Source organism: Heloderma suspectum, chromosome 1, assembly GCF_057233095.1.
Source record: "Heloderma suspectum isolate Gila_16-S chromosome 1, 16-S_ref, whole genome shotgun sequence".
Taxonomy (NCBI): domain Eukaryota; kingdom Metazoa; phylum Chordata; class Lepidosauria; order Squamata; family Helodermatidae; genus Heloderma; species Heloderma suspectum.
Genome location: NC_139458.1, coordinates 328,070,351 through 328,097,559, shown reverse-complemented (window position 1 = coordinate 328,097,559; position 27,209 = coordinate 328,070,351). Strand labels below are relative to the sequence as shown.

At 41.7% G+C, this 27,209-nt stretch overlaps 1 protein-coding gene across 1 annotated transcript in view; it reads left to right on the top strand.

The window, feature by feature from the left end:
* MAN1A1 (mannosidase alpha class 1A member 1) overlaps positions 1-26,881 on the top strand; it is a 105,512-nt gene extending 78,631 nt beyond the window's left edge. Inside the window, exons 9-13 of the mRNA XM_084827412.1 lie at positions 251-366; positions 3,049-3,268; positions 14,397-14,569; positions 24,448-24,563; positions 24,943-26,881. Of these exons, the coding sequence (XP_084683538.1) occupies positions 251-366; positions 3,049-3,268; positions 14,397-14,569; positions 24,448-24,563; positions 24,943-25,066 (749 nt within the window). The 3' untranslated portion in view covers positions 25,067-26,881. The remainder of the gene's footprint in view (positions 1-250; positions 367-3,048; positions 3,269-14,396; positions 14,570-24,447; positions 24,564-24,942) is intronic.
* The last annotated feature ends 328 nt before the right edge of the window (positions 26,882-27,209 follow it).

Genomic DNA, 27,209 nt, shown 5'->3' with positions numbered 1-27,209 from the left:
GCAGAGCACTACGTTTTGAAGTAGCACAGTGTGACTGGATTTATACAGAATTGGCTTATCATACAGAACGTGTTTTGTGTGAAGCACCTCATGTTGAAAAAAAGATTAAAACTATTTTCTAAGGTTTCAGACTTCGCTATACAGATTTATTTTGCAGTTCATCTATCTTACTTTAGAATTAGATGTGTATGTGCATGCCTAAATTGAAGGTGAAATGACTATAGAATGCTTTTCTGCTGCTTTTTTTCAGATCATGTCTCCGTTGGAGGGCTTGGAGATAGCTTTTATGAATATTTGCTTAAGGCATGGCTGATGTCAGATAAGACAGATGAAGAAGGCAAGCAAATGTATTATGATGCTGTTCAGGTAAAAAAGATGCATAAATCTACTTGAGGTGATCTAATATAAAACTGCTCCTAAAGAAACAAGCTTTGGGGCAATAGTTGGGTATCTACATTGTTAAAAACATTTCAGTACTACATGTCTTAAATATACATTCCATTTATAAATATTATGTAGCTTCATCTACAGGTATTAGTATACCTTTCTATACATCTGTCATTATTTTTAATTGGTAGGCTGGCTCCAGACTTAGCTCTCACTGGCAGGAGCATCCCCTGAGCATAGCTCCACTCAGGGTGCATTCCCATTGGTAGAAGGGGAGAGATTATTTTTTCCCAGTCCCTGTTTCCTGGTAGCTCTAAGTACCTTCAGAAAATCTGCTCCAGATGATTGGAGAATCCTACAAAATAGTGTTGGAGGTGGTACTAGGGTCTACAGGGGGAAAGGAAATCAGATTCATCACCCTCTCTGCTTTCTGCCAGCAACATCCTTCTGCTGGATCAAACATCTCCCAGGGATGGAAAGAGCCCTTCCATTTGCAGATGGCAACATCTGAATCTAACCATCTGAATGGGGAATAGAGTTGGAAAATGACTCTCCTACATCTTTCTTCACATTGTACTGATTATGTACCTATGTCAAGAACTCACATTCTCCGTTTCCCTGAGTTGTAAGATTAGTTCAAGCCTATTCATCTGTCAAAAGAGATGCAGTACTAATGTAACTTGGTCTTCACTGTTGCTTGGCAAAAGGGGATATACTGTAAATTTAATGAAAGCCAGAAGACTTTGTCAGTTAAGATTTTGCCATTAAACATTATGGTAACAGTTAGCTTTTTCAATTGCTTATATGTTAAAATATTTTTACTCTTCAGAATACCAGCAGTGACCTTGCAGCTTTATTTTTGAATGAAGCCCTTTCTGGCTGTTGTGACTAAGACATATTTTTATGGCTGTTCAATGAAGATAGGGCTTGGAGGGGGGACTGATTAAGCAAAAAGAAAATACGTATAATATTCTGAAATGTACTGAATGTGGCTTTTGCGCTCAAATAAAAGAAAGAGTAATAAGTTAGCCTACCACCTCTTAAGCAGTTTAAATCAGATTCATCGACTAAGGCCAGGCTCCAAAGAGGCCATTGCATATGCAGTTCACTTCTGCACACATGGTGATTGGCCAATCTGCCACTGCCATACCAGTGATTCACTCTTCTGTAATGCTGATATCCCTCAAGCAGGTGGGGTGAGGACTGCTGCCAGATAGTGTTTTAAAAATCCTGTTTATGCAGTGGCTTTTTAGATCCGAGCCTCTGGCTTTATTTAGTTTGTAAAAATATTTTTAACCCATCCTTCATCATAGGTTATCAGGGTGGCATACAAGAGACATAAGAACCAAAATGTATCACAGTATAAGACAAGAAACATGTAAAATGACATCAGAACCAAAACAATTCAAAAGTATAAAAACAGCAAAGCAAACTAAAGAAACCGGCAGAACAAACACTTTAAAGTGCATGGACAAATATGTTTTAAACTGGCACCAAAATGATGGTGCCAGTCGAGCTTCAATGGAGGACACATCCCAAAGACATGGTGCCACCATAGACCAGGCCCTCCACCTACTCCCTTCACAACAAGCTTTCCTGGCAAAGGCACCCGGAGAAGAGCCTTTAGTTGATTAGTGAGGTTCAGTTTTAACCAGCGAGACAAAGAGTTGGCAGTTGACAGCCCTAATTATAAATAATCTCTGTTTACTGAGGAAAGCTCATTCTAATGTTTGAATCACCACCATTAGAACCTCCACCCCTGGAGGCATATCCTCAGTGTGAGAGGCCATCAGGTCATCCTCCAAGGAATGGGTCTCTTCTACAAAATAGTTTTCCCCCTCCTCGGAGTGACATCCTCATTCTCCTTAACTGCAGAAGAGCCATCACCCTGGAAATGGAATGCTTCTATCAAGACCCTGAAGGTTTCGTCCACAAATCTCTCTGCCTCTCTCAACATCTCCAGGTCAGCTACCTTTGCCTCTAGGGAACAAATTTGTTCCTTGAGAGCCAGGAGCTTGTTGCACCAAGCACACACCCATGACTTATGTCCAGCAGGCAGGTAGTGATACATATGACACTCTGTACAATACACAGGATAGTCCTCAGTACCCCAGCTGGGGTTTTCTCTACCTTCACTACTGTTTCGTTTATTGGGCTTGCTCATTTGGAAAGTTGGATTTTGTAAGATCAAAAAAGGGGGAGGGTTGACTGGACCTGTTGATTCTTTGCTCTGTTGCTAAACTCACAGAGGTCCTTAACTTTTATATTCCTGGAAAGCTTCCCACAACTTCTGTTCCTTAAGCTGGTATGTACCTGCAGTATTAAAGTATTTTAAAAGGTGCATTTTATGCTTTTTTTCTTCAGCATCCCCAGGATTGTTATTGGGCCATGAATGTCTAGGTGCCTATTCCAGGGCTACAATCCTGTGGAATCATTGCAGTTCAGATTTCCATGACAGCAATAAGTTTCTTGGACTGTTTTCTACATCTGCTGTTTTAGCATTAGTTATCCATAGTTATCCATAGCATTGCATAGTAGTATAAAAGTCATATACAACATTGTACTGAAATAACAATCCACGCAGAAACAAAAGCATTTAGATGTCTATTTTGCTCATATTTATCTATTGCATACTGAACACCCAGTTTTTAACTTTTCTAGTCCATAGAGACCCATCTGATCAGGAAATCTAGCACTGGTTTGATGTACATTGCTGAGTGGAAGGGTGGCCTGCTTGAACACAAAATGGGCCACCTCACTTGTTTCGCTGGAGGGATGTTTGTTCTGGGTGCAGATGGAGCACCAGCTGATAAAACTGGACGTCACATTGAACTTGGTGCTGAAATTGCCCGCACATGTCATGAGTCTTATGATCGCACAAGTAAGCCTTTTACAGCTTGGAAGTAGTTTTGTTCCAGAGTATTCTTTCAAACTTGCTTATTTCTATACTTATGGTTAATGTTGGGCATCCTGTTTTTTTCCACCTAGTTGATATCTTGGGCTTAAGAACTTCTGTATTGAATTCCTGTAGCGTGTAATTCCTACCTTCATATGTTGTTGGATAGAAAGCGTTTTTAGATAACTTCCCCCAGAAATTAGAACTCTGAGCAGTATGCTTTGTGCTCTCAGAGAAATGTAGTAGGATTGCCTCTGACAAATTTATTATGTTTTTGGACCATGGACTCACCACAACATCCAAATCCCTGTTGGCTCACAGTGGCCAGGGTGGGACGTGGTGGCTTTTTTGGTGGTGGTGGCTTTTTTGCCCTTCCTGTTCTCTTGTGTTTGTTTTTCCTCATATTGAAACCAATGAGAAGAAAAATAACCTACACCACCTCAAGGGTGGTATAAGTTCGAAGACTATTATGAGTACATGCTAGGGAGCTTTGGAGCCAATGGTTCTTCTTCGTGGTCTCTATGCATCACACATATGGGCTCTGTGCCTGTGTGGAGCCTCGGTCTGGGAAGCTTCTATAGCTGAGGAGGTTTTGGCGGGAACCCATCTCCCACCATCCCAGTGCATATGTCCCTAGTGGGTTCCTGCTTATTTACAGTCAGGGCCAGAAATATTGGAACAAGGATAACTGTTTTGGCAGTTGGCCTCTGTACACCACCACAATGAAGTTGAAAGGAAACACCCAGATGGGAGCGAAGTCTGGACTTTCAGCTGTAATTCAAGGGGTTTGACAAAAGTGGGGCACTAACCATTAGGGAAGTGCAGCCAGTGGCATACACACACACCCATCGTTGGGGGCTCATAAGTAATGGAACAAACCAACATCATTTCAAACTTAAGGATCGCCTTTAATACCTGGATGAAAATCTTTTGCAGTCAATGACTGCCTGAAGTCTGGAACCCATGGACATGACCACATGCTGAGTTCCCTCCCTCGAGATGCTTTGCCAGGCCTTTACTGCAGCTGCCTTCAGCTGCTGCTTGTTTGTGGGTCTTTCTGCCCTCAGGCTTGTCTTCAGTAAGTGAAAAGCACGCTCTATTGGGTTGAGATCAAGTGACTGACTTGGCCATCAAAGAACATCCCACTTCTTTGCCTTCAGAAACTCTTGAGTAGCTTTTGCTCTTTGTTTTGGGTCATTATCCCTCTGCAATATGAAGCGACGTCCAATCAGTTTGGCAGCATTCGGCTGAATCTGAGCAGAAAGTATAGCCCTACACACTTCAGAATTCATCCTGCTGCTTTTATCAGCAGTCAGGTCATCAGTAAACACCAATTACCCTGTTCCATTGGCAGCCATACATGCCCAAGCCATAACACTGCCTCCACCATGTTTGGCAGATGATGTGGTATGCTTCGGTTCATGAGCTGTTCCTTTCCTTCTCCATACTTTCCTCTTCCCATCATTCTGGTACAAGTTAATCTTGGTTTCATCAGTCCAAAGAATCTTATTCCAGAACCAGGCAGGTTTTTTTAGGTGTTTGCTGGCAAAGGCTAATCTGGCCTGTCTGTTCTTGAGCGTTACCAGTGGTTTGCACCTTGTTGTGAAGCCTCTGTATTTACATTCATAAAGCCATCTCTTGACTGCAGATGTTGACAATGACATGCCTACCTCTTCAAGAGCATTCTTGACCTGGCTAGATGTTGTGAAAGGGTTCCTCTTCAGCATGAGCAGAATTCTGCGGTCATCCACTTTAGTTGTCTTCTGTGGTCTTCCAGGCCTTTTGCTGTTGCTGAGCTTGCCAGTTAATTCCTTCTTCTTCAGGATGTTCCAGACAGTTGTATTGGCCACTCCCACTGTTTTTGCTATCTCTCTGATGGGTTTATTTTGTTTCCTCAGCCTAATGATGGCCTCCTTCACTCGCATGGACACATCTTTGGACCTCATGTTGGGGGTTCCAGTGAACAGCTACCAAATGCAAATGTAACACTCAGAACCACCTCCAGGCCTTTTATCTGCTTGATTGGTCATAGGGTACCCAGGAAACAGGCCACACCTGGCCATGCAGCTGCTTGTCAGCCCTTCGTTCCATTACTTATGAGCCACCAATGACGGGTGTGTGTGTATGCCACTGGCTGTCCTTCCTGAATGGTTAGTGCCCCACTTTTGTTAACCCCCTTGAATTACAGCTGAAAGTCCAGAATTCGCTCCCATCTGGGTGTGTTTCCTTTCAACTTCACTGTGGTGGTGTACAGAGGCCAACTGCCAAAACAGTTATCCTTGTTCCAATATTTCTGGCCCTGACTGTATATATTTACAGTATTTGTAAACCGTTCCATATCTAAAACAGATTTCAGAGTGGTGAACAAAAAAGGTAAAATAGTAAAAGGATAAAAAGATTAAAACACCATATTAAAATTATGCTTTTAAAAATATTATTCCCTCAGTTCTCTTTCGACTGCCACTGCATGCACCTCATAGGGAAAGCTCTCTTGTTGTTTCGCTGCTGAAAGCATCCTTTTTGACAAAAGCTGATGTTTTCCTCCTTTTCCTTCTATCAAGTATTTCTGTCTGTCCCCTTGTTACTTTGTTTTTCTTTTGCTTTGGGACTTTCACAATCGCCCTCACGGGCATATGGCCCTCAGGGCCCCCTTTCAAAAGTGCACCCACTGCAGGGCAAAACTGCCACTCTCAGATGGGCACTCTCTCTGCCTGTTCTGCCTTAGTGAAGTGCATGTTGTTGAGATGTGACCTCATTGTGAAGCCTTCTCGAAACAAGCAAGAAGAAACACGTCATATCAGTTAAAACCCACTCTTTGGAAAAGGGTGCTGGAATTGGCAGAGGAGCCAAAAGTTATGGCAAACCCACCTATCTCACCCTCACATACCCCACCTTCTGCGCAGAGCCTGCTGTAATGCTGGGGTAATCATGCCCTCAGCGTTGTACTTCCCTGAATACACAAGATTCCCCCCCACTCCAGGCCAATCTTTAACACTTACACTGGCAAAAAGATGACAAAAAAGGCAAAAGTATCTAAGCAAGTCAGTCTGTCTTCACTCTCAAAAAAAGAAGAGAAAGACTTCTAAAGGGTCGTATGATTTTGCTCAGGATTGAGCATCAGGACCCTCAGGTCTTTCTCACCCTGCACAAGCACCTCGTGACTGAGATTGGTCCATACAGGCTCTGTCGGCCAGCACTTCAACACAAGATGAAGAGCCAACCATTCTGCTTGCTTCGGTATAGACCTCCCAGGATCAACAGTGACTGGCGATATCAGCCACGTCTCCCACTGCTCCACCAACACCTTCCACTTGGATGCAGTCGCCTGTACCGACAATCTTACCCACTGCTCCACCTGTGCCTTTTTCACCCATTCCGACAGTGCAGGCAATGTAAGGGGGAGAACCCATTCCAACAATATCTACATTGGAGGGTCAGATCTGGGACCCATCTCTGATGGAACCGATCCCTCAACCACCTCATCATTATGGCTTAAAAGGCCACATTAGAGGCTGTGAACGGTGCCCACATTCGCCGGAATGGATGTGGTGATGTGCCTCCACTACAAGAGGTCATGCCCATAGTTTTTTTGAGTAAAGCTGGTATTGGGAACAGTCCAGATCCCCATTTTCAGAGTGGGACAGACATCCAGTATGGGACGTATGGTACAGGAGACCCCAGGATGAGGTTGACTACTGTAATGAGCCATACAGACAGTACCGCCTTCACCATCCTGATCCTCCCTATTGGAGAGAAAGTCGGTACCATTAACATCCATCCGCTGTGGTGTCCAGACCAACTGGTTCCTCCTTGCCCTTTGGCACCATTAGCACCACCTATTCAGCGGCCGCTGCCAGTTCAGCAAAAAGAGATTCAGCCTGCTTTACCGTCTGTCCAGCAACCACAGATGGCCCAGCAACAGAATGTGTTGCCAGTCCTACTGCAGCCACAGACTGTACAGTTACAGACGGCCTTGCCAGTTACTCAGCCACCACCTTTCGGCGGTGCTCAGTCACTCCCTACAGAAGTGAGGGAGAAGTGCCTGCCACATCAAGGCCTTCAGGGGAGTCTACAACATCTGGAACAGAAGGTTGCCAGTCAGATACTATGTCTCAATCCTCCTGCTGTCTTTCCATCTCCTTGTTAGACACGATGGTTGGGTCCAATGAAGCCATATCCCCATTGGAGGATCTGGGACAATTCTCCAACCAGATTCTCAGAATGGTGTAGGCTTTGGGCCTAGAGACTCAGCAAGTCACTTCCATGGTGCAAGACCCCATTTTCAACTCTGAAACTGCGGAGTCTTTCAGACCTGTGGCCATACCTCTACTCCCTGCGTTAGAGGAAACCACTGAACAATCGTGAAAAGCCCCCTCCACTGTGCCACTGATATCTAAGCACCTAGAAGGTATGTACCACCTGTAAGAGGCCAATACTGAGTACCTCTTCAAACATCCAACCCCAAATTTAATCGTCATTGAAGCCATACAGGGAAGTGCCTGCAGGGTGCACTCCTCTCCAACTAATAAGGAGGGCAGACAGCTAGACTCACTTGGGAGGAGACAATATTCCTCCACAGCAATGTGCCTTAAAATAACACGTTGTGTTATTACCAGGTGGCAATGTCAGGGTACCAGCTACGGCTGTGGGACAAAGTGGGTCATCTTCTTGAGTGTCTTCCGGAGACAAGAAGGACCTGAGTCACCTCTTCCAATCGGAGGCTTTGAAGCTGTCCAGGAAGCAAATAAATACATCGCACCCCCAAGTTGATTGTGACTCAAAGGTGCTAGTTGGATCGAGGACTTACTCTTTGATGGCCAAGGCTTGTTCAAGCAACGGTGTGCTTGACTTGGTACAAAAGGCCTGAACTACTGCGCATCATACGAGTGTTCTGTTACAGCAAATTCCCAGGCAACAGCGCTGGTTTCAGTCATCTGCCACTCAGTATGAATCTCATCAGCAAGCTACAGCACAACAACAATGGTCACAAGCTGGTCAGTTGGGAAGATCGTTCCCAACTTCAAAATTCCACAGTTATCGCAGAAACACAATAGCAGAACTAAGCAGCTGCTTTGACTCGCTTCCTGTCTTTCTTCTTTGCCTTGTAGCCCAAATGCCCATTTTGGGAGCGTGCCTGTCTACTTACTATCCAGTATGGTGCAACATGACATCCTTGCAATAGTCCAGAGGGGCTACTGGATCAAGTTTGGTACCCTCCCTCCTCTCAGTACCATGCTGGTGACTGTGCTGTCCCTGGTCATCCGTACTGAAGTTGAGACCCTCCTCGAGAAAGTGGCGATCTCAGCTCAACTTGAGGACAGGTTTTAGTCAAGGTATTTCACAGTACTGAAGACAGATGAAGAGCTTTGGCTAATCATGGACTTTTGACAGCTGAACCTGTTCATCTTGCCCAGGAAGTTCCGCATGGTTTCTCTGGCATCTATCCTGCCTCTCCAATCTCAAGGAGATTGGTTTGCCGCTATCGACCTCAGTGATGCCTACTTTCACGTTGCCATAGAGGAACCTACCCGAGGATATTCATCAAGTGCATGGCAGTGGCCTGCTGCCACCTGCAACTGCAAGGCATAGAGGTCTATTCATATATAGATTATTGGCCTTTAGTGGCATCAAGAAATGATCAGCTTCTTTGGTCAATAGAGGTGACCTGCAGACTCATTCAGGAGCTTAGACCCTATATCAGTGCAGAGAAATCACATCTACCAACACAGTGGATCCAGTTCATTGGGGCGTTATTGAACTCCCAACTGGGCCGTGTCTTCTTACTCAACACCAGGGTAAAGGTACTGACCTCTTTGGCATCAGAACTGTAAATGAGCAGATCTACCACGGCGCTCAAGGTCCAACGTCTCCTGGGCTTCATGGCTGCAACAATGGCTGTCATTCACTACACTCGGTTGCGTATGAGACAACTCCAAAACTCGCTCATATGCAACTTCGATACCGATCAGGACCTGGAGAACCAGACTGTCGGCCTCTGGATGTCAAAGACTCTCTCCAGTGGTGGTCAGTACCGAGTAGTCTAACCAAGTCTATGCTGCTCATTCAGCCCTCTCCATCCAGGGTTGTGACTATGGATGCATCGTTCTCAGGATGTAGAACTCACTGTATGGGACTCAAGGTCCATGGACAATGGGCAGCCAACAAAGCCATACAGCACGTCAACCTTCTGGAGTTAAGAGCAGTGGACAAAGCTCTTCATGCCTTCTACCTGGACCTGGTGGGCAGGCTGGTCCAGGTCACTTCGGACAACACAACTGTCATCCCATATTTGAACAAGCAGGGAGGTACCAGATCTCTCCCAATGTTCAACCTTATACTCTAGATCTTTGACTGGTGCATAGCCCGTCGAATCGGACTTGTGGCAATACATGTGGCTGATGTTGACAGTGTCCTGGCCGATCAGCTCAGCCAGAACATGCTAACTTCCCATGAGTGGGAGTTAGACAAAACAGTTCTGGACAGCCTGTTCCAGCTTTGGGGAATGCTGGAAACTGATCTCTTTGCCACACAGGAGAATGCAGTTTGCACAACATTCTGCAGTATTGCAGGCCAAAGCCCAGGATTGATGGGCAAAGCCTTTGTTTTTCAGTGGACAGGGGCATTGTTCTACCTGTTCCCCGCCCCCTTTCCACTGATAACCAGGCTCCTAGTGAAGATCATGGTGGATGGCACCAAGTGCATAATTGTGACAGGATGGTGGCCATGACAGAGTGGTGGCCATGCCAGCCTTGATTCACCCCACTACTCAAAATGGAGAAGGGTCGGTACTGATGGGTCGCTTCATATCCATCTCTCCTCACAAGAGAAAAAGGCCTAATCTAACCCCAGACCCAACAACTCTCTGCCTGACAGCACGGAAGTTTGGGTGACAGATGCTACTTCAGCTCTGGCAGCAATCCAGAGGATCCTTGATGCTGCCTGTAAGCTGTCTATGCAGCATTCCCACTCAAGAAAATGGACTGCTTTTTCTGCTTTTGCTTGTGAGCAAGGTTTTTACCCACATCAGTGCTCTTTGCACCAAATACTCCAGTTTCTCCTGTCCCTTTTTGAGAAAGGGCTCAAACTTCCGAGCTTACCTCTCTGCTGTTTCTGCATTTCACCCTCCTGTTGAGGAATTTTCCATGTTCTCACATCTGACAGCAAAAAGCTTCCTGAAAGGGATTTGGAATCTAGCACCACCAATCCTCCCTACAGTACTGAGCTGGAGCCGTTCTGTGGTGCTTAAGGCAATTTGATCAAAGCCTTTTGAGCTGCTAGTGACTACAGATTTACACCTCCTCTTGTGGAAGATAGCGTTCCTGGTGGCCATTATATCTGCACACCGTGTCAGTGAGCTCTGTGTGCTCAGAGTAGACTAATCTTATCTCACCTTTCACCAAGATAAAACTGGTGCTTAGACCTGACCCTGCCTTTTTACCTAAAGTTGTGTCTTGAGTTTCATTTAAATCAGGACATGGTTTTGCCTGCTTTCTTTGCCTTTCCATCTACACCTCTACAATCAACCTTATGTGCCCTGGCGTTTTATAAGTCAAGGACCGAACAATTTTGGTTGTCACCCTGCCTCTTTGTCTGCTACAGCAACAAGCCTAAAGGCAAGCCTCTCTCGACTCAGCACTTCACGTTGTTTGAGCTGGCTGGGCTCAAACTGTCTGCCCCAGTCTGAGCTCACTCTACTTATGCGGTAGCAACATCAGTCACATTCGACTGGGGGGTTGCTATCCCTGAACTGTGCCACACTGCATCCTGGGGGGGGGGGGGAATCTTCACAACAATATAATGAGAAGCGCATTGGAGTATTACCTGGATTTTCATAGAATCGGCTTTGGTCCGTCAGGGAGACATGAAGCAAGATAAAACAAGTGTAGTGTACCTTTAAAAATTGATTTTCAGTACTTGAAAGGAACATACCTCTGGGTGGGGTGGGGGCAGGACAACAATGTCATCACACTGGCAGGGGCTGCTCAACCAATGAGAGAGGCTTGTTTCCCACCCCTGTCCAGGCTCCCCGCTGCTACTACATTATGAATGGAGAGCAACTAATTTTTCCCATGTGTGCAGATTTCCCTGAAGAAACCAAAATCCCCAGCTCTCCACTGCAGCATCTGAAGGCTCCTGAAAGCTCCCACCGTACCCCAATTTCATCGCATCCCAGCTACCTGCTCTGGAGTTATTGCTCCCACCCCATTTTTCCCCATGTGTGCACTTTTGCCTATTGCTTCCAAACCCCCCCCCCTTTCCCCTCTCTCCTTATCCCTGCTCACAATGAGCTACTGTAAATTACCGTAAAGCTACCGTAAACCCAAAAGATTGTTACTGCAATAAAGCGAAGAAGGGACTTCGCTGTTGTTATGTAGAGAAACTACAGAACAGCAAAGAAGCACAACATTGCAATAGCGATTTAAGAGAGCAACGGAGAAGCGAACGAGCGCTTTAGGGCGAGTTACTAAAGTTAGCCTTTAACCCTTTCACTGCAGGGGAGTGAGATTTATTTCTTACTTCTGAATAAACATGCACAGAAGGGGGAAAATGTTAAACATTAAAAGCAGCCTAGCTAAGTTGAATGAATGTCCCCACTACTGTGGTAATGTGAGGGGTCACTGCTGCGCTCCTGGGGATTTTCTCAATGGGAAAAACTACTTTGATTGGGGAAACAAGAGGGAATGGGGTGTTTCACCCCCTTGACCACATCACTGCCTGGTCACAGAGACATGCCCAGGATTTAATGTAGGGGGGACATGGCACACTGTGGTAAAACTACAAGGGAGCCACTTTCAGTTAAAAAGTCAGAGTAAAATAAGTTTCAGAAAACACAGCCTTTCAAGAGGGAAGCAGCTGGTTGGCAGCAGATTGATGATGATGTCATCTGTTGTGAAGGACCTCAAGCTGCTCTAACTTTGCACTATATTGCTTGTAAAGACACCCTCAGGTCAACACCATCCACCTTTGTAAGAAATTAGAGACTGGACATCCAGGCTGACTGTACTTTTGGTTGTACTGTCCTCTCTTCTGTATTGTAGTCGGACACCGACCCACCTCCGTTGTAAGTTAGCTTGCTAGTCACCCATATGTGTGATACATAGAGACCACGATGAAGAAAGATAGGTTGCTACCTGTAACTGTAGTTCTTCGAGTGGTGATCTATGCATTCACACAACCCACCCGCTGTCCCCTCTTCGGTGTCATACTCGAGTTCGATGTTGGGTACCAAAGGTATTCTTTGTAAATTTCTCTCAGTTATGAGGCTGAAGGAACTGAGAGAATGAGTGGGAACCTGCTAGGGACATGCACAGTGGGATGGTAGGGGAGGGGTTTCTGCCAAAACGTCCTCAGCTATAGAAGCTTTCCAAATTGAGGCTCTGCTCAGGCTTAGAGCCCATATATGTGAATGCATAGATGACCACTCGAACAACTATAGTTACAAGTAGCAACCTGTCTATCCACAGCCACTCCTGGGACACCCCATTTCAGGGCCTACTTCCGGAGACACCAACAGTTAGATCTATGCCTGCAGAGCTTTCCTTGGGTGTACCAGGGGCCTCCACAGTGAATGTGCTGCCTCATGTGCGGAGCTCTTCACCAATGGAAGACCACTCCTGCCCCATCCTGACCCCCCTCAACTGGAAGCAAGCTTTGTAGCAGGTCCAATAGAGACTGACTGCCTATACTGTTATTCATTTATTTTCAAATATTTATATACTGCTAAGCATTTTAAAAATCCCAAAGTGTTTTAATACATATTATAAAACAATCCATCATTATAAAAACACAAGTTAATGGTTTGAAAAATTGTCTAATTTAGACAAGTTAATGGCTGGGAAAAGCCAGAACAAACAAATACATTTTTAATAATTATCGAAAGCACATGATCATCAGTGCTTGAGTTATCACAGAGGGAGGTCATTCCAGGAAGGTGTCACCACAGAGAAGACCCATTGCCATGTTGCTCTCAGGGGGGATTCTGCAGGATGCGGCATGAACAACAAAACCTCCCCTGAAGATCATGGTGATCTAACTAGTCTATATCTAGAAAGTAACCTCACTCTTTAATTTGAAATACTAACACATACACATAGCATACAACCATATTTGTGCTTCTCTTAAAACAAGTTCCATAGATAGCATACACAGTCTTCCAATATCCATGTACATTAAGTCAAATAATTGTATAAAGTGTTTATTTTTACAATGAAAAGATGTAGCATGTTCCTGAGCAGATTTTCTACTTTCCTATATCTGGATATAATTGCCTTTGTTAATGACTACTATCTGGATTTCAATAGGATTCAGGTAGTTGCTTCAGGTTCCAGAGAAATCTGGTGAGCAGGAAATAGTCAACTGCCATGTACATTCTAGATGTATACTCAGAATTCTTTCAGTCAAAAGGGGAACGTTTTGGGAACAAAATATGATCATTGCATACTATAGCTTAATTATAAATTGCCTCACAGTTGAAACAAGTACAGATCAATATAGATGAAGACTGCTAATAGCATATCATCTCCTTTGACCATTTGGCCTTACTTACTCAACAAAATTAAGATTTGAAATTCCTAGGCAAACATTTTCTCAAGTACATATTTCATTTTAGGACAAGGCCCTGGAATGAGAGGAAGTTATCTCATTAGTAGAAATAGAGTAGTTCAAACATGCCCATTCATTCCTTGGTGTTATATCTAAGCCAACTCTCAGCCCACAAGTATTGTTATCTATAATTTTAATAGGATTAATTATTCTGGATTTGTTTCACCCACATTGCCTCTGGGGCATTTTATTAAATATATCACATAATTGGTATGTGGTCTCCTTTTTTTATTCTACATTATTTCCTGTTGAGAATGTCAGTGTCATAGGATAGATGCATTTGTTTTATTGAGATCGTTTTCAAAATATTGGTGCCCTCACACAAAGGACTGGAACTTTGTACAATAACACATGTATTGAATGTTGGAGTTCAGGAACACCAAAATATTTCTGTAGTGTACTAATAAGCTAATATCAACAATTGACATAAATATGGCTCTTCTGCATGTTGAATAGTTGAAAGTCCTTCATGCTAGTACTGACTCTGTTGGATATTACATATTCTATCTAGGCATGAAGCTGGGACCAGAAGCCTTCAGGTTTGATGGTGGAGTTGAGGCAATTGCTACCAGACAGAATGAAAAATACTATATTTTGCGGCCTGAAGTTATAGAAACCTACATGTATATGTGGAGATTCACTCATGACCCAAAGTACCGGCAGTGGGGCTGGGAAGCTGTCGAGGTAAAGGTTTAATTTTGAACAAGGCTTTTTATTTCAAAAAGTTGTATAACTTACATTTTTTCACTTTGAAGAATTATGTCCATAACAGTGCTAGCAATAGATAATATACTGTTTAAATGGACATACATTTTCAGCCAAATATAGGCCTACATCTGCTTCAAGTTAACTAATTAAAAAATTAAGAATGAACCAGACACAGTGAATTTTGAATATTCTCCATGACAGGTAAATGTATTCACTTAATTTTATTTTTTACTGTACCAGTAATGCAAAAAACACCCCACAGAGGATTGAAAATACTAAAAATATGTTTGGGAACTTGGGCTGGTTCACACATCACTCCTATTCCTGGGTTGTTTAACTCAGGAATTGGTGGGGCCACATGACAGTGAGTGCATGCTTTCAATCAACTGTCATCCACAATCTAGGAACATGGTTGTTGTTGTGACATCTGAACCCAGCATTCTGAGTTGTTTAGGGGTTAAGCAACCCAGAGTTTAACCCAATAATCACCAAAGCCCGCCAATTCCTGGGTTAAAAAACCCAGAAATTGGCACGACTTGCAAACTGGGTCCTTGTGTAGTATTATAATTATTGTGCCAATACCACACATTTAATCCAATAGTTAAATTATTAATAAATTTAATTTATTAATTATTAATTGTTGAAGAACTTGTAAATATAATTCTGACTTCTTGCAACAACACTTTCCCAGTATCATCAAAGTATAAGACAAATGGATATGTGTAATTTTCCATTATTAATAATATTTAAAGCCTGCCTGATATTATCACTTGCTTTCATAAATCTCATCTGGTCTGGGTTAATTTAATTAAATGGTGCTTCTTTTATTGTTATCAAACATATCATTTACAGTCAACAATAGCTTTATAACAAATACAAGGTACATAAGCATTATAAATAATCTGAAATAGAATATAAAATAAATATAGAAAATTAATAAATGAGAATTTTTCACAACCATAAACAGCAGCATCTAAATCTCAATACCATCATACATTCCAGTCCAATACAATGTACAGTTAGAACAATTAAATCAGTTGAAAGCTCCTATACTTATTAATGTCCATTATATCTTTGCTTAATAAATATAATGAAAGGTGTCCAACGTTTTCTAAAAAGAGCTATCGTCTGTCTGTTTTCACTCATGCAGATATATTGTGCAATTTTTTAGCTGTTTCATCTAGTTTCCAAACTCTCACTATCCATTCTTTAAGGAAAATACCTTAGATTTGTTAATTTAATTTGTTTATTTTATTTGCTTGTCTAGTTTTTGTTGTGCGTTTATAATGCTGTATTGTTTTATAGTTTGCTGTAAACTGCTTAAGGATTTTTAGAATAGGAAGTAGGATATAAATATTCTTAAATTAATAAATATTAGAGGATCCAAGGGAATAAGATACTTAAACATTAGGCATAGAATACATGATTTCCCCCTAAAACTTCACAATGTCTGGACAGCTCCACCATATATGGAAAAAATCTACTTCCATTTGGCTACACCTCCAACATTTATCCTATTAAAATAGATTTTGGTCAGACAGTAAGATATCTAGTACTATTGATATAAAATCTTATAGCCATTTTCTCTAGTATTGATAGAAGGTGACCAAGTGGGAGATTTAATACAAATGAATCCCACATATAAAATGGTATTAAAATACTTGAACTATCTTCCCACCTTTTCTGAATCCTCTTTATTTGTTTCCTGCTGTGCATTAGCTTTTCGAACTGGCAAATCCAGTTTGACTAACAAAAATTTACACTTTTTAAAACAAAAATTATATTTCTTACATTTGACTAACATAATTTCTCAAGTGAGAATGCTGGAACCAAAATTGTGCATGTCCTCCTAAAAGCTGAATGACTTCAATATAACATACACAACTTGCTTCTCTTATTAGGTCTTTATGTAGAACTATATCTTTATTCATTCACTTTCTACAAGCACCTCCTAAATTGATACGGTCGTTATATACAATGACAATGATAAACCCATACAGAGTACCTTTCTTATCTGTCCTAAAATTGCCAGTAAAGCCTCAATACATGGATTGGATCTCTTAGGGAGCAATCCTATCTGGTCGCCTCCGATCCCAGGGGTGACCACCTATCCAGTGCAGGGCGGGAGGAATGGTGAGGAGTGGATGTCCTCCACGCTCCTGCTGCCCTGCTTTTGCAGCTAGACAGCCAATTTTGGCTGCCTAATCACGGGACCTCAGAGTGCAGGAAGGGGCAGCCAGATAACACATAAGAAGTGACATACTGGCACTTCTGACCTCCCTGCCCCATTTTCCCCTCTCTGTGCTGCTCTTCTGCACCTACTAGGCAGCCTGGGAGGGGGTGGAGTTGTTTCTCTGGGAACCGACCAATCCCATGGCTGTCTAGCCGCTGACTAGTGGCCATAGGATTGTGCCCTTAATAGGCTTAGCTCTTACCATATATTTCTTATTTGACCATGGAAGAACTGATGATGGGATGCTTGCACACTTCTTATTTTGGCCTTGCTTCTTACTTTTTCCAATAAGCAATGGACTTTAACATGGCTACATAGTAAAATGTTAGATTAGAAACTCGTAATCCCTCTTTTTTAATAGGATTTTTCCTAAAGTGCTTTCCTCTACCCTTTGGCTTTATGTTTTCCCAAATACACCAAATTCACCTCAGCAGTGTGTTCTGCCAACTTCTCAGTCTATTTTCTGAGGTATTCACAGAAACACCTTCAAAAAAGGAAAGAAATCTAGGTAAAATTGATTTTGTAGTAGTTAATCTCCTAGCCACAAAACACTGACTTTAGACCATTTTCTTAGTTACTCTCTATTAGGAATTCGTAATTTAATTTTAATGGATCCACTGGGGACAAATTAATCCCTGAATTCCTCACTAACTTGCTGAACAGTTCTTTAGCACACCATGGCCTTTTGTTTCTTCCAGTAGACTTTGTATCCTGAGACTGCTCCATATTCTAATATCTTTTTGAATGTCTCATGAACTGAAATTCTAGGATTTATTAGTGATAACATTGTGTCACTGCATCTAAGCTAATTTTAAATTCATAGCGTCCTGTCCTGACTCATCTTATATCCTCTGATCTTCTCAAGGACATGTCCAGAGATTCAATACAAATTACAAATAATAAGGCCAGGAGGGGACAAGCCTGTCCCATACCTATCTGTAATTCCAGAAATCCTGATGTCTGATAATAGATGCTAATGGTATTTGATGATAAACCTTTAACATAATGTCTCCCCAAAATTAAATTCTTCTGGGATCTTAAATAAAAAAAATATCTCCACCCTACCATAATGTTTTTGTAATCATCTAAAAATGCAAAAAATGTCTCTCTCTTCATCTCCCTCTCCCTCTGGCTCTAACTGATAAGGTTAATTGCTGCTCTTCTATTGTCTGAAAGTAGTTTCCCAGTTATTCTGATCATAATATATTTTGATATAACTCTGATTATTTTGTTAGTGTTGCAGCTAAAATCTTATAATCCTGATTAAGAGGAGAGATTGGTACAATAGTATAAAGCGGCTATCTTAACCTTTCTTCTGTTCCAAGACAATATTGGCCTCTTTCTGTGAATCCAGTAGTTTATCTGACTTCAAATCTTAGTTAAGTGCCTTACAGTGCAATCCTATACATGTCTACTGAGAAGTAAGTCCCATTGAGGTCAGTGTGCCTATACTCAGTTAAGTGTATATAGGATTGCAGCCTTAAGGGTGTTACAAACAGATCTTTAAAAGTCTTATAAAATTCAAGTAGAAGTCCATCTCTTTCTGGAGACCTTGTTGTTCAGTCATTCAGTCGTGTCCAACTCTTCGTGACCCCATGGACCATAGCACGCCAGGCCTTCCTGTCCTGCGCTCTCTCCCGGAGTGTGCTCAAGTTCATATTCATTGCATCGGTGATGCTATCTAGCCATCTCATCCTTTGCCGTCCCCTTCTCCTTTTGCCTTCAGTCTTTCCCAGCATCAGGGTCTTTTCCAGAGAGTTTTCTCTTCGCATTAGGTGGCCAAAATATTTGCGCTTCAGCTTCAGTATCTGTCCTTCCAATGAGCACTCAGGGTTGATTTCCTTTAGGATTGACTGATTTGACCTCCTTGCAGTCCAGGGAACTTGTAAGAGTCTTCTCCAGCACCACAGTTCGAAAGCATCCATTCTTCGGCGCTCAGCCTTCCTTATAGTCCAGCTCTCACAGCCATACATTACTACTGAGAAAACCATAGCTTTGATTAGACGGACCTTTGTCAGCAAGGTGATGTCTCTGCTTCTTACTATGCTGTCTAGGTTTGCCATAGCTTTCCTCCCAAGGAGCAAGCGTCTTTTAATTTCATGGCTACAGTCACCATCTGCGGTGATCTTGGAGCCCAAGAAAGTAAAATCTGTCACTGCTTCCATTTCTTCCCCTTCTATATGCCAGGAAGTGATAGGGCCAGATGCCATGATCTTAGTTTTCTTAATGTTGAGTTTCAAACCAGCTTTTGCACTCTCCTCTTTCACCCTCAACAAGAGGCTCTTGAGATCCTCTTCGCTTTCTGCCATTAGGGTGGTATCGTCTGCATATCGGAGGTTGTTGATAATTCTCCCAGCAATCTTAATTCCAACCTCTGATGCATCCAACCCGGCATTTCTCATGATGTACTCTGCATATAAGTTAAATAAGCAGGGTGACAATATGCAGCCTTGTCGTACTCCTTTCCCAATTTTGAACCACTCAGTTGTTCCATGTCTGGTTCTTACTGTTGCTTCTTGACCCTTGTACAGGTTTCTCAGGAGACAGGTAAGGTGGTCTGGTACTCCCATCACTTTAAGAATTTGCCACAGTTTGTTGTGATCCACACAATCAAAGGATTTAGCTTAGTCAATGAAGCAGAAATAGACATTTTTCTGGAATTCTCTTGCTTTCTCCATGATGCAGCGAATGTTGGCGATTTGATCTCTAGTTCCTCTGCCTCTTCGAAACCCAGCTTGTACTTCCGGTAGTTCTCGGTTTGCATACTGCTGAAGCCTAGCTTGTAGGATTTTGAGCATCACCTTGCTGGCATGTGAAATGAGCGCAATTGTGCAGTAGTTTGAACACTCTTTGGCATTGCCCTTCTTTGGAATTGGAATGTAAACTGACCTTTTGCAGTCTTGCGGCCATTGTTGAGTGTTCCAAATTTGTTGGCATATTGAATGCAGCACTTTAACAGCATCATCTTTTAGGATTTTAAATAGCTCAGCTGGAATACTGTCATCTCCACTAGCTTTGTTGTTAGTAATGCTTCCTAAGGCCCACTTGACTTCACTCTTGAGGATGTCCAGCTCAAGTTCAGTGACCGCACTATCATGGCTATCAGGGACATTCAGATCTTTCCTGTATAGTTCTTCTGTGTATTCTTTCCACCTCTTCTTAATCTCATCTGCTTCTGTTAGGTCCCTGCCTTCTTTGTCCTTTATCATGCCCGTCTTTGCACAAAACGTTCCCTTGAGATCTCCAATTTTCTTGAAGAGATCTCTAGTCTTTCCCATTCTGTTGTTTTCCTCAATTTCTTTGCATTGTTCATTTAAGAAGGCCTTCTTGTCTCTCCTTGCTATTCTCTGGAATTCTGCATTCAGTTGGATATATCTTCCCCTTTCTCCCTTGCTTTTCGCTTCCCTTCTTTCCTCAGCCACTTGTAAAGCCTCATCAGACAGCCACTTGGCTTTCTTGCATTTCTTTTTCTTTGGGATGGATTGAGTTGCTGCCTCCTGAACAATGCTAGGGACCTCCGTCCATAGTTCCTCAGGCACTCTGTCTATCAGGTCTAATCCCTAAAATCTATTCCTCACCTCCACTGTATATTCATAAGGGATATGATTTAGGTCATACCTGAATGGTTTAGTGGTTTTCCCGACGTTCTTCAATTTAAGACGAAATTTTGCAATAAGAAGCTCATGATCTGAGCCACAGTCAGCTCCAGGTCTTGTTTTTACTGACTGTATGGAGCTTCTCCATCTTTGGCTGCAAAGGACATAATCAATCTGATTTCGATATTGACCATCTGGTGATGTCCATGTGTAGAGTCGCCTCTTGTGCTGTTGGAAAAGAGTGTTTGCTATGATCAGTGTGTTCTCTTGGCAAAACTCTATTAGCTTTTGTCCTGCTTCATTTTGTACACCAAGGCCATGCCTGCCTGTTATCCCAGTGATTTCTTGACTTCCTACTTTAGCATTCCAATCCCCTATGATGAAGAGGACATCCTTTTTTGGTGTTAGTTCTAGAAGGTGTTGTAGGTCTTCATAGAATCGATCAACCTCAGCTTCTTCAGCATCAGTGGTTGGGTCATAGACTTGAATTACTGTGATGTTGAATGGTTTGCCTTGGATTCGTACTGAGATCATTCTATCGTTTTTGAGATTGTACCCCAGTACTGCTTTTCCCACCCTTTTGTTGACTATGAGTGCTACTCCCTTTCTTCTAAGGGATTCTTGCCCACAATAGTAGATATGATGGTCACCTGAATTAAATTCGCCCATGCCTGTCCATTTTAGTTTGCTGATTCCCAAGATGTCGATGTTCAATCTTGCCATCTCATGTTTGACCACCTCCACCTTACCTTGATTCATTGATCTGACATTCCAGGTTCCTAAACAATATTGTTCTTTACAGCATCAGATTTTCTTTTCACCACCAGACACATCCACAGCTGAGTGTCCTTTCGGCTTTGGCCCAGCCGCTTCATTCTTTCTGGCGCTACTTGGAAATACCCTCTGCTCTTCCCCAGTAGTATATTGGACACCTTCCGACCTGAGGGTCTCATCTTCCGGCGTCACCTCTTTTAGCCTTGTGATACGTTCCATGGGGTTGTCTTGGCAAGAATACTGGAGTGGGTTGCCATTTCCTTCTCCATTCTGGAGACCTACTTGGTTTTAATGATTTCATTATGGCTTCTTCCTTGACATCTATAGGGCATTTAGTTCATTTCTATCTTCCTCAGTCAGTGTAGCAATATTTAACTCGTCTAAAAATTCTTGAATTCTTAATGGATTTGGTTTGTCCAACTTATGTAACCTTTTATAGTAAGACATAGATTCATCTAGAAGACTCATAATTATTCACCACCATTCAATTTTGTCTAAGAAAATTAACGGGATTATTCACAGGATCATTGTCTCTCTCCCCGCCCCCTTCTTCTTCATCCTCCTCTTCGTCGTCTTCTTCTTTGAGTCTATTGGCTAACAGCTTGTCCATGTTATTTCCCCTCTCAATATAGATATGTCTAGTAAAGGCTAGTGACTTTCCTATCTTATATGTATTCTGCAGATCTAGTAATGTTTTATGATTACCCAGTTCTTTAAATAATTCCTCATTAAGTGTGTCCTTATGCATAGGTTTTAACTCCTTGATCTTTCTTACATTCATGTTTAGCACTCCTTGTTTCTGTTACAGTAGTTAGAAACAAATACTCCCCTTGAATAGGCCTTGGGAGTATCCAAGTACTTCTCCACAAGTCTCCTATTAAATTTTGCTTGAAAAATAGTGAACTTTCAATATGCATCAGTCCCTGACTCTCTCTCAGTATGAACATATGCAGCCTTCAGTTGCTCTCTCTGAAGTTAGATGCTGGTCTTCTCCAACTTATATAAATAGGAGTGTGGTCTGCTAAGTACTTTATCCAATTTCAGTACCTTTGTCTTCATCAGAAAAGTTGGTGAGCTGAAAAGCATGTCAGTATGAGAGTAGCTTTGCCTAGGTATGGAATAAAAACAATAGTTTCTCTGTCTGGGATTATTAAGTGCAGGGATTATATCCTTCTGAAAAAAACGAGATACAGAATTTGAAGATGTTTTATTTTGAAGCTCTCAATTTAAGGATTAAATAAATATTGAAATCACCATTCAAGATTATTTCTTCCTCCAAAAACGTATTTTAGTCCTCAAAAAAAGTATTGCTAAAATTTTCCTTGCTTCTGATTAAGAGCATGAACCTGTATCAAGGTAATCAGTACATCAATTTCCCTTGTACTACAACCAATCTTTTAAATCTTTTCCTCTGTTAATTCAGACTGTCTAAAATTATCACTTAACCTTCTTGCTTTCATAAATCCCATCTGGTCTAGGTTAATATAATTAATGACAACTTCCTTTAATGTGGGGCCAAGTTCCCAGCCAGTGTCTTATAATGCTTAGGTAGGTAAATGTTGACTGTCTCTGCATTAAAGGCCTGTTTGTCTTTTTCTGTCTTTCTCGTGTTGCTACAAAGATTCATCATGGTCTTGAGTACTTCAACATCCTCAAAACAGTACTATAAGTATACGTAGCAATCCTAAATCAACTGGGAGAGCTGTCTGAGGGAATTGGGATCCAGTGAAGGGAAGTTCTACCAGCAAAAGGACTCTGTCCACCCTGGAGGCCCCTGTTAAACCTGCAGAAAGTTCCGCCAGTATAAATCTGCTGGTGGTGGTTTTCCTGCCAGTGGTAGGCCCAAATCAGTTGTTCCAGGGGCAGGGCAGTAGTAGTGGCTTTGGAACCACTGGATCCCAAACCTGTCCACTACACCAACCTGTAAGCTGTCCTAGAATTGGTGTAGCTAACCCCATCCCCACCCCAATTGCTTTCAATGGCAGGGAAGTGGCAGGCAATCTGCCACTTCATTTCTACCATCCCCAAATCCATTTGGATTGTTCTCATAATTGTCTTCATTTACCTGTGTTTGTATTTTTACTGAGGTGAGTTTAACATACTAGTGCTACCCAACTGTGTAGTTTGCGTTTTGTGAATCAAAACTGTGATGGAATTGAGGTAACTTAAAAGAGTGAATCAAAACAGACACTTAAGATCTTTACCATAAAATTGAAATAACACATTGTAAAAGTGCACGCAGATGGACTTATTAGTAATTAGCATTGTAGGGGAAATATACTTGATGGAAACAATATGGTTAAGCACCGCTATATGGTGGCTCTCTTGGGATGTCACAACAACGTAGTTTATTTGTTTTTTTAAACCCAGGGTGGTTGTAAACGAAGCTGGAGCAAGTGAATGTGCTAGCTTCTGCCACACAACGGCTTCCACTGGGACTAAACAATGCAGGGACAATATCCCTGGATGTCCAAACTGGGAATTCTGAGTTGTTTGGGGAGAGACAACCCAAAATTGGAACCCATGGGTTGTTCAGCTCTTCCCATTTGCAGCAGGAGCAATTGGGCAGCAGAAGTCACAATATATGCTCACTTACTCCCACTTTGTTCACAGCATCCGAGGATTTAAAAAAAGCCTGGGTTGTTGTAAAGTCCGAACTGGACGATTATTTAGTTTCAGCCCATTATAACATACATATCCAGAGAAAGACAATCATGCTTAAGTTGCACATGGGACTTGAGATAGTCTTGATTAAATTGTTCTATTGATTTCAACTGGATTTGATTGCTTTAAAGAATTAGTTTTAATCCTTCTGTTTTATCTGCTGCTGTTCTGATTACTCCTTTATTACTTTGGGCAGTATCCAGTACTGCTGCTGTGCTCCCACTGTTTCAGGTGGACTAGTGGAACCCTCTGCTTGTGCAACAGGAACTAGCACTTCCGACACAATCCCGGAAGAAAGCATAAATGCTCATTTCCAAAATGGGACAAGTCCAGCAGAGCTCCCTTCTGTAAGCTCTGTTAATTTGCCCCATTCCAGAAATGAGCGTTGCACTTGTTTCCCATTGCTGCAGGATCCACTAGCTTCCTATTGCACTAGTGATGGATCCTGCTTGCATGTGGGCAGTGTTGGATACTGACCTTTCATTTTTCTCACTTTGCTGTAAGCTGCCCTGGAAGTGATTAACATTGAAGGACATAGTAGTTTCTAAAATTATATCTTATCAAACTTTTTTCCTCTTGGAATTTAGGCATTAGAAAAATACTGCAAAGTAGATGGAGGCTATTCTGGTGTTAGGGATGTTTACAGCAACCATCAAAGCCATGATGATGTGCAGCAGAGTTTCTTCCTTTCAGAAACACTCAAGTAAGCCATTAAAACTCTTCATTTGAAAAGTTAAACAGCTAAGGTTTAATCATCTTCATTTGGGTTGGGGTAGTGGGCTTCAGAAGGAGACCTCAAAAACTAAGAAAGGGGGTGGTGGTGGTTTGGAAGGAACAGCTGTCTGCTGCTTTGCACTGGAATTTTGTGAACTTAGCTTGAAGATGCAAAGGAATGGAACCAAAATATAGGTGTAGCTGGAGCATACCCACCTAGGTGCAGCTGGAGCATACCCACCTATTTCTTTACATTCATTGCACCATAGTTATTTTTCATGGATATAAATACAAATGATTTCATTAGTATTCCTGTGTAACCTTCTGATTTTGTTGTGTGTTAAATATCCTTTCTTATTCCTTGCCAGGTACCTATACTTATTATTTTCTGAAGATGATCTTCTTCCATTTGAACATTGGGTCTTCAACACTGAGGCGCACCCTCTCCCAGTTCTCATGAGAGAAGAAGAGGAAAAAGGAAAAAGCAAATAAAATAATCCTGAATTTTGTTTGGGGCACATGATGTAGTTATTAATATTCCAGAATCATAATTTTTTTTAGTTTTGAACCATTTTTTGCAGTCTATCAGTACAGTATTGATCAAAGGACCTAAAGTAATTAATTATAATTAATTTTATTTAAATTTTGACCGGAATAGTAGTAACTTGTCATCTCTAAATTTTGTTAGGCTGCAGTGTGCATCTGGCCAAATAGAATACAGAGGTCAGCATGTTACTTGTTTTCTATTTTATTTTTGACTGCAAAATTCTTTCCTCCTCTGTGAGGAGATGTCTGCTTTAAGCTGTAATACTTTGCTGTGTTGCAAAAAGCCATAAGGAATTAAGTATGAAGAGCTTTTTCTTTTTTAATCTGTGTTAATGTGGTTTCTCTGATCACTAGAGACAAATCTAACTGTGACAGCCTCTTCTTATGCGGGTCTATCATTAATTGGTAATTGGAATATTTAAGAAGGTGTACTGTTCATGAAAACTACATAAGAATATTTTCATCTTATCTGTGCGCATTATGTTAAATTATGGCTTGAAAGGAAATGCCTGGATTTTGAAAACCTTTTCTAACATAATTTTAGACATAACTGCAAATGAAACCTAACCACAGATAGATTTGGTTACCCAGTTCTTTCTGTTCCTATGTTTAATTTCACAAGCAGCCACCAAACCGAGAGCATGGAAGCTGCCATCTGAACATAGCATTACATATATGCAGTTTGAGACTGCAGTTCTCAAAGCCCTCTGTTAGTGCAAATGGAGCTTCAACAGATTTGCATCAGTTGCTTTTAAAACTCTATCTTGGCTATCCAATCCTAAAAGATACATATACCTTTTAGTAGTGCACACCTTGTACACCATGTAGCTACAGTGGCATCCTATAAGAAACTCAAACAGGTTATCACTGTCATTCTGTTCATCTGTTGCAAACTTGTTTATGCTATCAAATATAGAACCATAGGTTTGAGCCAACATAAGTGACTTCTTTGAATTGTGCATAAAACGAGCAAACTACACTCACAACCCAGTCATACATAATCGGCATCCGTTTTTCTCCCGATGAACAGCTTTCCACAATGCTGCATCTCAATATAATAGATCTTCCCAGGCCCTACAACATTAGCCAGGCAGTAATGGTACTGCACCATTCATGGTTACATTTGCTAGTGCACAATGCTGTATGCAGAATTGGGCCCTAGGAATAAAATCTATTACCTGTGAAGTGGCAGTCTGAATGAGAACACACAAGCAATAACTTTTTCCCCTCACCCTAGTTTTTATCTGCTTCCTTTTCTGTTCCTGTCCATGTCGAGTCACTTAACCAGTTCACACCCACCCTCCAAATTTAAAAACCTGTTCTGAGGGATCACGCATGGCAGCTGAAAAATCAGGAGAGAACAAATATGAGTGAAGAGCTGGCATGCATGAATCTCTGGATCATGACTATTATGTAGGATTTGGCTAGTAAATTAATACTGCTTATACTAAAAAAAACTTGATCGTTCAAGATTGTGATTCAATTAGTTGGGGTGTGGCTCATTTTGGCCATAACAAGAACCAGTTTAATAAAGTATAATAATGAAATACAAGCTTTTTTTCTTATTTAACTGAAGTTAGTGTCAGTTGCTGATTCTGGATTCTACCTAGCATCCTTATAGTAAAGAAAGACAGGCAAATTTAAATAAGTTTTTCATATGTTGGGCTCTTGCGTTTTGGTGTTTGCTTAATTCTTTACACATTTATGTTTCTTCATGTTTCAAAAAATTATTAGAAAGCAGTTAGAAAGCCTGATAGGCACAAAAAAATAATCCTGTAGTAAATTGTTAATCTAAAATTTCTTTCACTCTTCCTTTTGAGATAATACTTTGTCTTACCTTATCTCAATATCTGTTTTTCCAGTTGGGGGCATTAGGGACAAACTCATTTCTGGTTTATTTCTAGATCTTCATGTCTATATAGGTGTGACCGGAAGAAAACCAAACATAATTCAGTTTAAGGTGCAATCCTGTGCATGTTTAGACAGAAAAAAGGCCTACAACTCCCAGCGTGCCCCAGCCAGCTGGGAATTGTAGGCCCTTTTTTCTGTCTAAACATGCATAGGATTGCACCCTTAATCTCTTTTAAAA